At 52.7% G+C, this 11,764-nt stretch overlaps 1 protein-coding gene across 1 annotated transcript in view; it reads left to right on the top strand.

Annotated features, from left to right (window-relative positions):
* The window catches only part of fryb (furry homolog b (Drosophila)), a 53,617-nt gene that overhangs the window by 37,388 nt on the left and 4,465 nt on the right, over nt 1-11,764 (top strand). The window contains exons 40-52 of the mRNA XM_056594495.1: nt 347-545; nt 971-1,068; nt 1,569-1,739; nt 2,420-2,560; nt 3,176-3,367; nt 3,889-4,053; nt 4,486-4,560; nt 4,890-5,060; nt 6,913-7,107; nt 7,779-7,928; nt 9,099-9,301; nt 10,587-10,791; nt 11,215-11,364. Of these exons, the coding sequence (XP_056450470.1) occupies nt 347-545; nt 971-1,068; nt 1,569-1,739; nt 2,420-2,560; nt 3,176-3,367; nt 3,889-4,053; nt 4,486-4,560; nt 4,890-5,060; nt 6,913-7,107; nt 7,779-7,928; nt 9,099-9,301; nt 10,587-10,791; nt 11,215-11,364 (2,115 nt within the window). The remainder of the gene's footprint in view (nt 1-346; nt 546-970; nt 1,069-1,568; nt 1,740-2,419; nt 2,561-3,175; nt 3,368-3,888; nt 4,054-4,485; nt 4,561-4,889; nt 5,061-6,912; nt 7,108-7,778; nt 7,929-9,098; nt 9,302-10,586; nt 10,792-11,214; nt 11,365-11,764) is intronic.

Raw genomic sequence — 11,764 nt, 5'->3', positions numbered from 1 at the left:
AATAGGTTTCTTCTTCCAAGGTTTTCCGTTTTTTAAAATCCCTCATGCCTTCAATGTTTCGGATCTCGAAATATCCCCCGAAATCATTAAAAACATCCGAATTGACCGCTGTAATTAGTATAATGATTCAATTCAATTCAATTATATTTGTATAAACCTTAATCACCATTACAGTCTCAAAGGGCTTAACAGGTCAAGAAGGATGGATGGTGATAAGCTGAACGGTTATTCTTTAAAGGTCTTTTAAAGTCCCTCATTCTTTCAAGACGTCAGATCTCAAAACGTCGCCCAAAAATCAAAACCCCCAAAAAAGTCCAACTCCACCACCCCGGGTTGTGTTCTGCAGGTTCCCCTGGACCGGGCGGAGAACCGGGAGCGGCTGGAGAAGCTGCAGGCCCAGCTGAGGTGGAGCGGCTTCTCGGGGCTGCAGCAGCTGCTGCTGAAGGGCTTCACCTCGCAGGCCACCTTCGACCAGACGCTGCAGCTCTTCTGCCAGCTCACCCCCGTGTCCCGCGTGCCCGTGGTGGACACCTCCCAGGCCATCGGTAGGTCACCTGGTTACTGGGTCGTCGGGTTATCGGGTTCCTGGGTTACCCTTCTCCTGGACACAGATATTGAATTGAATATGGATTCACTGCGTCAAGGAACCAAAATAGGTCTTGTTGATTCTTTCTAGTCGTATTGAGTGTTCATGTGTGTGTGTGCGTGTGTCTCTGTGTGTGTCTGTGTGTGTGCGCTTGTGTGGATGTGTGTCTGCGTGTGTGTGTGTGTGTGTGTGTGTGTGTGTGTGTGTGTGTGTGTATGGGGTTGTGTGTGCATGCTTTTGCGTATTCGTGTCTGTGTGTGTGTGTGCGTGTATGTGTGTTTAATGTGTGTGTGTGTTTGTTTGTGTGTGCGTGCTTGTGTTTATGTCTATCTGTTTCTATGTGTGTGTGTGTGTGTGTGTGTGTGTGTGTCTCTGCGTGTGTAGGGTTCCCCCTCAACGTGCTGTGTCTGCTGCCCCACCTGGTGCAGCACTTCGGCCACCCCAGCCAGTTCTGTAAGGAGAGCGCCGAGCGCATCGCCCAGGTACGGCCGCCGGACGCGCTGCACTCACACAGTCATCAGCAGGGTGGAGGGAACACGGATTGATCCATGCTGTGTTACTGGGAGGGGTATGACTCAGCTCTCACATGAGTTGGCTGTATTACAAATGGGTTTTATTGACTTTAGGAGGTTTGCAGCATTTATACACAAGTACCTCCTCAGTGATAAGAATTAAAAGTATGACATTTTATGAAATCAAGTTTGAATGTTTGAAATTACTTTAAGTTAATGATTAATAAGGTCTGACTAACGTGATCTACCGAAATTTTTCTCTTTCTCATTGCGTCTCTCTCTTTGTCTCTCTGTGCATCGTTCTGTCTCTCTGTCTGTCTGTCTGTCTGTCTGTCTGTCTGTCTGTCTGTCTGTCTGTCTGTCTGTCTGTCTGTCTGTCTGTCTGTCTGTCTGTCTGTCTGTCTGTCTGTCTGTCTCTCTCTCTCTCTCTCTCTCTCTCTCTCCCCCCCCCTCCCTCCCCCCCCCCCCAGGTGTGTCTGGTGGAGAAGCACACCAAGCTGTCCCACCTGGCCCACGTGATGACGCTGTACAAGACGCGCTCGTACACGCGGGACCCCTTCTCCTGGCTCAGCGTGGTGTGCCGATACCTGCACGAGGCCTTCGCCAGCGTCACGCTCAACATGGTCACCTACATGGCCGAGGTACACCCTGGGGTGCTGCTCACGGAGCTGTACTTGACCCATGACCCCCTGACCCTTGGCCCTTGGCATAAGGAGTGCCGCAGGGCGACGGTGCTGAAAGCGCTGTTTGAGGCGTTCATGACACCGGCATCGCATGCGGTGTACAGTGTGTGTATAGTGTGTGTACAGTGCGTGCACAGTGTGTACAGTGTGTGTACAGTTTGTGTACAGTGTTATGTCTAGGTGGGACGTTTTACGATAGCGGGCCGATTGTTGGATTGTTTTGGACAATTTTATTAGCTCAATTTACACAAAGTTGACTCCGACAACTTGACCATCAAGAATTTGACTCGATAACAAGGATTGTACACACAGCAGTACGGCGTATGGACGGGTTTATGTTTTAATGGAACGTTTTGTGATAGCTGCGCCGATCTCTGGTTATTTTAGACAATTTTATTTTTGCAATTCGACTCACAAAACTGAAATATCAAGTATTTGACTCAAAAGAAAGGATTTTGCTCAAAGCGGTCTGGTATATGCAATGTTGTTATAGCTGTTTATAAGAATTTGACTCCATATCAAGGATTGTAATCACTCACAAATGCACACGTTTGTGAGTGTATTCTGACATTAACACGTTATTTTTAAAGACCTGAAGAAGAAGAAGTGAGTGTGACCTTTCTCTGTCTCTCCTCAAGCTTCTGGATAAGGGTTTACCCAGCATGCAGCAGTCGCTGCTCCAGATCATCTACTGTCTGCTGAGTCACATGGACCTGACGGCCGTCCAAGTGAAGCAGTTCAACGCCGACGTCCTCAAGACCATCGAGAAATTCGTCCAGGTCCTTACCACACACACACACACACACACACACACACACACACACACACACACACACACACACACACACACACACACACACACACACACACACACACACACACACACACACACACACACACACACACACAAACACACCTCCCCACACCACCAACTCAACCCACCTTGGTCAAAGTCAGGGTGTTTTCTTTATCAAAACTGCAGCATAACATGTCATTCTGTTCCCTGACAATCTTAACACAAGGCGAGGGTCTTGAAAACACATGTAGCAGTGATTGAAATAAAGTTATATAAAGATTCAAATCTAAAATCAGGGGTGTCCCGGTGGTTCACTGGGTAGAGCGCGTACCTTTAAAGGTCGCTCCTTAACGCAGTGACCCGGTTTGATTCCGGGTTGGTCTCCTTCTCCCATACTGTCCTGTCTAACTCTTACTGAACATAGCATACAAATACAAAAATAAATCTTTAAAGAGAATAATACAAAAAGATCAGATATGTTAAAGTGTGACCAAAACATCCTCGATTAAAGAGCTCCCAGCATCGGTAACATCTCCGCAGTAACGAGCGTCCACTTCCTGTGTACCAACCGGACCCCTGTACCCCCCCCCCCGAACAGACGGTGCACTGGAAGGACGCGCTGAACATCCTGAAGCTGGTTGTGTCCCGTTCGGCCAGCCTGGTGCACCCCTCCTACGGCCAGAACCAGAACCAGGGGGACCTGTCCAACCTGGAGGTCAGCCGCGTGTGGGACGGCTCGGCCAAGGCCCTGCCCGGCAAGACCCTGGACTTCACCTTCGACATCTCTGAGGTGAGGGTCCTGGCATGGAACGGGGGCCGCACGCTCTCTCTCTCTCTCTCTCTCTCACTCACTCACTCACTCACTCACTCACTCACTCACTCACTCACTCACTCACTCACTCACTCACTCACTCACTCACTCACTCACTCACTCACTCACTCACTCACTCACTCACTCACTCTCTCACACACGACTCACACACGACTCACACGACTCACAGGAAACAACGCTTCAGTCTGAGGGCTTCTATCTCACAGGATGTGTTTTTAGTCCTTTATGGGTTTTACATCTCTGTATTCAGTTTTTTTAATCCTGTCGAGCGCTCTGTGACTTCCTGTCTGTTGAAGGTGTCCTATAAACACGTTTTACTTCCTCTTGAGCCTCACATGGCCTACAGAAAGCATCGCATATCATAGCATGACACTGCATGTGCATAGCCTAGTGCGGCTGTTACCCCTCAGGATCTGTCCGCCCGTCTGAGGCCTCCCTAACACAGTGGACACGTCTTGATTCTGTCTCCCACCGCGCAGACGCCGGTGATCGGCCGGCGCTTCGACGGGCTGCAGGGGTCGGGCGGCCGGGAGGGGAAGACCCGGGCCATGGCGGTGACCCGAAGCACCTCCTCCACCTCCTCCGGCTCCAACTCCACCAACGTCCTGGTGCCCGTCAGCTGGAGGCGGCCGCAGTCCTCCCAGGTACGAGGATGTGGGACCACCCTGGGTGTTCATCCCCCCCCCCCCCATAGTGGGAACACATGGGTACGTCACACAGGCTGCCAGTGGGCGGCCGAGCCGGAGATTATCTCTGCATGGGCTACATTAAAGTGCTTGAAAGGATAATCCTATTAGAGAGGCGCAGACACGTTGTGTTATGACTGAGCTAGTTCGTTCGTACCGCAACACGGAATGGATCCGTCGGCACTAGGCAGCGTATCCGTTTCAGTTTCCTGTGGTCGGGGTAGTGCTGGTTTGGATAATGTGGTCGAGGTTGCAGACGAAGTGAAGTGAAGGAAATATGTCTTGTCTTGTGGTAAGAGAATTACAATCTATTCCATTGGATGGTGAGAGAATGATATGAAGGAAGATGGTACTAACAGTTTTGGTTTGTTTTTATTCCTTCTCCTGCAGAAGAGAACCAGAGAGAAGCTGGTTAACGTTCTGTCTCTCTGTGGACAAGAAGTCGGACTGACCAAGAACCCGTCTGTAAGTTGAGAACCCCCCCCAAGACTCGATCAGCGAGACCCTTTAAATCAAACCAGAGGGACAACACCAAAACACATCCTACTGCATCGGCTGTTTATGATTGGCTTAAATCGGTACCAGGTGATGCCATTGCTTGATAAGTGGCATCAGCTGGCACTAATAACAGCCAATCACAAACAAGAACTTCAATAGACTTTGTTCACGAGAAATACTTCCCTTACGTGCAACACACGGTTTGAGTGACAGCGTTTAAAATGGACCCCAGCGCTGTGCCCTGGTGACGCCTAGCCCCGCCCCTTCTCTCCCCCCCCCCCCCCCCCCCTCGCCAGGTGATCTTCTCGTCGTGCGGCGACCTGGACCTGATGGAGGTCCGGGAGAGCGGAGTCTCCTCGGAGGAGGGCGGGACCCGGGACGACACGCTGGACGACACGGCCAGCGAACAGCAGTTCAGAGTCTTCAGGGACTTCGACTTCCTGGACGTTGAGCTGGAGGACGGCGAGGTGAGGGCCCCTTCCCCCCCCCCCCTGGGGGACTGTGGGGACGTGGGGCCACATGAGGACCGGGGGTCTTTGGGGACACACTAGGACTGTGGGGACATGCTAGGGGTTGGGGGACGGTGGATAACGTGGGGACACACAAGTAAAGTGGACACTTTGGGGACACACAAGGGACGGGGGCACTGGGGGGACCCTGGAGGACTCGTGGTCGAGGCCAGCTTGAGGATGCCTTTGTTTCTATTCCATCGTCTATGGAACATTACGTCCAATCGTTTTATTTTGATTGAAAATGTCTTTCAATTTATAATGCAATTCAGAATGAGTTAAGAGATCAAATGAGCGAGCAGTGAGTAATTGGATTTAGATGTTGTTCTTGCCACGCTCAATTACGCTATAGATCTATTTGTGGTCTATCTTTATTAGGATTGAATGCCTCGTTCTGTAGCCTGCGTTCATACCGTTGGCATCGGTTTGCTGTGGCACACTTTTTCAGCGTGTGTTGCAGTTAAAAATTGCAAGGGCAAACGTGACGACAGAAGCGGTCTGAAATACTTCCACAAATCAATCTTCAGTCCCTGGCGTCTTTTTCTCTGTCTCTTTGTAGTTCGCTGTGTTCTCTCTGTGCTTGACGACCAAAACATGTGTTAAAAACAAATGAGATGCCTGTGTCCTTCCCCTCTCTCTCTCTCTCCCGGTCTAACTCTGTATCTCTCTCTCCCATCGCTGCCGCCCAGGAGCTTCAGGTAAGGCGGACGGATGCCACAGAGCACGTGCATTACCTTTGTCTCAGTGCTTTTGTTTGTTTCTGGCTTCCTCTTCCTCTTCCGCTTCCTCCTCCTCCTCCTCCTCCCTTTCCCGTTCTTAATTGTTGTCATTTCTGGAATCAAATCAGATCCCGAGGTTGTCTGTGCTCCATCCCATTCTTGCAAAACGTAGCGCCAAGGCCAGCGGTGGAAAGCCTCCAGGTTCAGAGCGGTGGGGTCCGGCCCGGTGTTTAGAGCCAGCTCTCCGGGCTCGCCGACGTACAGCTGAAGGCTTAGTTCTGGTTCCATGCTAACGCCAGGGGGTGTGCGTGGACCCCGTCCAACGCGGGGTGACCTCCTGCCCTCTGAACCTGGAACGTCTCCTTTCCGCCGCTGCGGAGAAAAACTGTGACTTGTCGTGGCGCCGGCGTCCGCCATCACGGCGTTCCCCGACATGACAAGTTCTCAGTGTGGGGGCGTGGGGGGCAGCGGTGGTACCCTGAGCAGACGGCTACACCGCACACACACACACACACACACAGACACACACACGCAGACACGCAGACGCACACACGCAGGCACGCACGCACACACACACACACACACAGACATGCACACGCACGCACGCACACACGCACACAAACACACACACACACACACACAGACACACACGCACGCAGGCACACACACACGCGCACATACACAGACACACACACACACAGACACAGGCACACACACACACACAAACACACAGGCACACACACACACACACACACACACAGGCACACACACACACACACACACACACACACACACACACACACACACACACAGGCCCACACAGGCACACACACACACACACACACACACAAACACAGGCACACACACACACGCACACACAAGCACGCACACACACACACAGACAGGCACACACACACACACACACACCCCTTCATCCTCTCTCATAAGTTTCTACGTTTCCCTCTGCGTCATGTGCGTCATGTCCCCCCCCCCCCGAGCTATAAGGGCGGAGGCTACGTGGTGGAAGCTATGAGGTGGAAGCTACCGCCGCTGACTGCCTCTGTGTCTCCCCGCGCCGCGGCGCTCCACAGGGCGAGAGCATGGACAACTTCAACTGGGGCGTGAGGCGGCGGTCCCTGGACAGCACGGAGCTGGGCGACCTGCTGGAGGAGAGCCAGCACTCGGGCAGCACGCCCAGCCTGGGCCACGAGGACGCCCACGACTCGGACGAGTCCTCGGAGGAGGAGGAGTCGTCCACCAGCCAGAGCCTCTCGCACTCCCAGCTCGTACGTAGACCAGTCCTCCGCCGTTTGGTTTGAGGGGCGCAGGGTAGCTCTTAGAATCAGCATCTATCTATAAGGGCTTTGACTCCGAACTTCGTTATTCGAATATAATTCGAATATCAAAAAATAAATCAAAATTCGAACGAATATTAATTAATATTGGAACCTGTTATGGGCAGGCCAAGAGGGAGGGACGTCGGAGAACCCCACGCAGTCTATTCATAATATTGTAATGACCACGGAAGAGGCAGTGAATGAAGTATTGATTAGACAGCGATTCATTAGAAACCTGATAAACCGTTGGAACGCGCAAGACCGGTAACCATAGCAACGCCGGTAAACAAACCCCGCGAAGCCCAATCCGGGTCTTACTGAAGGCATTTAATGGTCAAAACATTATTAATAAATATTTGAATATATTCAAATATTAATATTAATAAACAAACAAACTTCAAATAGGATTTTTGGGCAAAAGACAAAGCCCTACTGTCTATCGACCCCTCTGTCCCGTTGATGAACCCTAACCTAAGGGATGAACCCTAACCTACGCAAGGGGATGAATCAGGCATAGGACGGTCAACCCTCCTGACGTTCACAGACACACCACTTACATCAGGTCGGCCCTGTTGAAGGACACTCCCTCTAGACGGCTCTCTTTACCTCCACGCTTTCAGACCAACCCGTCCCCGTCGGAGGAGACCAACCCGACGGACTCCTTCCTGTCCACGCTGTCCACGTCCTACGACACGTCGGCCGACCCCCAGTCCTTCAGCGCCACCACGCCGGGCCAGGCGGGAGCCCGCTACGACCTCGGCAGCCTGCAGGTGAGACAGGCAGGCGGACGCTTTCTCCTGAGTTGTCCTCCCGACGTAGACCTGTACGCTCTCATGACCCTGTGAGCCCCCCGTTCACTAACCACTCTGCCCCTCCTCGACCCTGACCTTAACCCGCCTCTCACCCCCCACCCCCCCCCCCCCCCACTAATCTAACCCCCTCGCTACTCCCCCCTCCCCCCTGTCACTCCCCTCTTCCACCTCCACCTAGCCCTAACCCTAACCCTCCACCTAGCCCTAACCCGAACCTCCACCTAACCCGAACCCTAACCCTCCACCTAGCCCTAACCCTAACCCTAACCTCCACCTAGCCCTAACCCTAACCCTCCACCTAGCCCTAACCCTAACCCTAACCTCCACCTAGCCCTAACCCTAACCCTCCACCTAGCCCTAACCCTAACCCTCCACCTAGCCCTAACCCTAACCCTCCACCTAGCCCTAACCCTAACCCTCCACCTAGCCCTCCACCTAGCCCTAACCCTAACCCTCCACCTAGCCCTAACGCTAACCCTCCACCTAGCCCTAACCCTAACCCTCCACCTAGCCCTCCACCTAGCCCTAACCCTAACCCTCCACCTAGCCCTAACCATAACCCTCCACCTAGCCCTCCACCTAGCCCTAACCCTAACCCTCCACCTAGCCCTAACCCTAACCCTCCACCTAGCCCTAACCTAACCCTCCACCTAGCCCTAACCCTAACCCTAACCCTCCACCTAACCCTCCACCTAGCCCTAAGCCTAACCCTAACCCTAATCTAACCCCCACACCCCCTCGCTACTCCCCCCTCCCCCCTGTCACTCCCCTCTTACACCTCCACCTAGCCCTAACCCTAACCTCCACCTAACCCTAACCCTCCACCTAGCCCTAACCCTAAACCCTAACCCTCCACCCCCATCTCCCACCCCCTAACCTGAACCCCCCCTCCACTCCCCCCCACGCCCTGTCATCTCTCTCTCTCCCCCCCCCCCCCCCTCCGCTCCTCCCACGCCCCTGTCATTTCTCTCCCCCCCCCCCCCCCCCCCCCCTCCGCTCCTCCCACGCCCCTGTCATCTCTCTCTCCCCCCCCCCCTCTCCACTCCGTCCCCTACACCGTGTCATCATCCTCATCATCATGGCCGCCTCGGCCGTCGTCATGGTGCTCACCCTCCTCCTGCTCCCCAGGGCGGGGTGTGCGGGGAGGACGAGGACACCCAGGGCCACGACGACGACCTGTCGCTGAGCAACAACGAGCTGCCCCAGGGCTCGGACTGCGGGGAGAGCTTCACCCTGGAGCTCACGGGCTCCGGGTCCCTGGACCTGCTGCAGGCCAGCCCCCTCTACTGCCAGCCCCCGCTGGGCTTCCTGGACCCCAACTGCCTGCCCAGGTAACCCCCTGCACCCCCCCCCACACACACACACGCACGCACGCACGCACGCACGCACGCACGCACGCACGCACGCACACGCACACTCACACACACACGGCATGGGGGCGGAGCCCGGTGAAGGAGAGCCTAATCTCAGACTTGCATGAAAACGCCCCATAAAGAGGAATGTTTTTGGGGCCGTCTTCAGCCATTTGACCAAAAATATATAAACCAACATTTTGGGGGTCTATTTTATTTCTACAGTCCGTTAGATTCTATGGTTGGAAACGGTGGCCATAGCAACAGCCTGTTTCTCATAGCAGCGGCCTGCTAATCAAAAAATAACAGACTGCCGAATGATATATTTGAGTGACCCCGATCCCAAGGTAAAACGATTAGAGACTGTATAATTGATTATTATGTTGCCCAAGTGGGACACCGGATAAGTTGAGAAAAAAACATGCAATTTAAATTCAATTTGACCTCAGTACACTTCACAGTATTCAGTTTTAGTGAAAAAAAACATAATAGGTTCTCTGCCGACCAGATGGGGCTCAGCTTGCATCATCAGACGTCATCTAGCACATGCCGCCCGGGATCATGTAGAGGAGGCAGTAGCTCAGGAGGTAGAGCTAGTTGGCTGGTAACCGATAGGTTGCTGGTTCGATCCCCGGTTCCTCCTAGTCGAGAGTCGAGGTGTCCCTGAGCCGAGACACCCTCACCCTAACTGCTCCTGACGAACTGGCATCGCCTTGTGTGGTTGTCTCAGCTGTCAGTGTGTGAATGAGTTTATGAATTAGTGCTGTCAGTTAAACGCGTTATTAACGACGTTAACATGAACCAAATTTAACGGCGTTAATTTTTTTAGCGCTATAGGCTTTTTTTTCTATCGTCCTGTTTTGATCAGTATATGCCAATGTTGTTATCAATAAAAAAACATTTGCACAAGGCAAGCCGATGCACCTTTCCATGTTGATAAGAGCATTAAAATGAGAACAATTAACGGGACAAAGAAATCAAGGGATATTTAGCATAGAAAAAACATTTGCGATTAATTGCGATTGCTCGCGATTAATCGTGAGTTAACTATGGCATTAATGCGATTAATCGCGATTAAATATTTTAATCGCTTGACAGCACTAGTATGAATGGGTGATTGTTAGGGCAATATTGTAAAGCACTTTGGATGGACACTGGTTACAAAAAAGCGCTATATAAATGCAGTCCTTTTACCATCTAAAACTGGTTCAATTTCTTTTAACCAAACCACATCCTCGTTTCCCATCCGTCTCCGTGGCAACAGCCTCCGCGACGACGCGGACGACCTGGAGGACTTGGGGTTTCCCCCGCCCCCCTCCCCCTTCTTCTCGGCCATCCTGGCCGCCTTCCAGCCGATGGTGTGTGACGACGCCGAGGAGGCCTGGCGTTGCCACGTCAACCAGCTGGTGACGGACTCGGACGGCTCCTGCGCCGTCTACACCTTCCACGTCTTCTCCTCGCTCTTCCAGGTGAGCCGGGGAGCGTCCATCCCGGGGATCATCATCCATCCCCCAGGGGGGGAGGGGGATGTGTTGTCATTGCTCTGTTTTATTTTTGTAATGTGCTACACACCTTTTTGAATGCGAGAGTATTGGAAGGAGAAGTTATTGATTGATGATCCGGTAGTGAACGAGGTGTCATACCCTCCCTACACACACGCACGCATGCACGCACGCACACGCGCGCACATGCACATGCACACACACGAGCACTCGCTCACCATGTAATGGCTTTGGGAAGCTTGAAAAGCGCTTCATAACACAATCAATTGTTATTAATTAGTACTAAGTGGAAAGGCAAGGGCTTTTCATTCCTATGTTTCATCAAAGCCGTGTGTTCTTGAGTGGGACCAATCAAACAGACCACTGCCTTAACGTCCTGCTGGCTCCCAGAACATCCAGGGGAAGTTCTGCACGCTGACCACGGACGCCGCCACCTACCTGGGGGAGGGGCTGCGGGGGATCGGCTCCAAGTTCCTCCGCTCCTCCCAGATGCTGACCACCTGCTCGGACTGCCCCACCATCTACATCGACGCAGACACGGTGAGCCCCAGAACCATGTGACCTGCAGCACCATGTGACCTACAGCACCGTGGGACCTACAGAACCATGTGACCTACAGAGCCATGTGCCCTAAAGAACCATGGGACCTACCGAACCATGTGACCTACAGAACCATGTGACCTTCAGAACCATGTGACCTACAGAACCATGTGACCTACAGAACCATGGGACCTACAGAACCATGTGACCTACAGAACCATGTGACCTACAGAACCCAGCTCCATGACCTACAGAACCATGTGACCTACAGAACCATGTGACCTACAGAACCATGTGACCTACAGAACCCAGCTCCATGACCTGCATAACCATGTGACCTACAGAACCATGTGACCTACAGAACCATGTCACCTACAGAACCATGTCACCTACAGAACCC

Source organism: Gadus chalcogrammus, chromosome 7 (genome assembly GCF_026213295.1).
Source record: "Gadus chalcogrammus isolate NIFS_2021 chromosome 7, NIFS_Gcha_1.0, whole genome shotgun sequence".
Lineage (NCBI taxonomy): Eukaryota > Metazoa > Chordata > Actinopteri > Gadiformes > Gadidae > Gadus > Gadus chalcogrammus.
The sequence above is the reverse complement of the archived record's forward strand: the minus strand, read 5'-3'. Positions and strand labels throughout refer to the sequence as shown.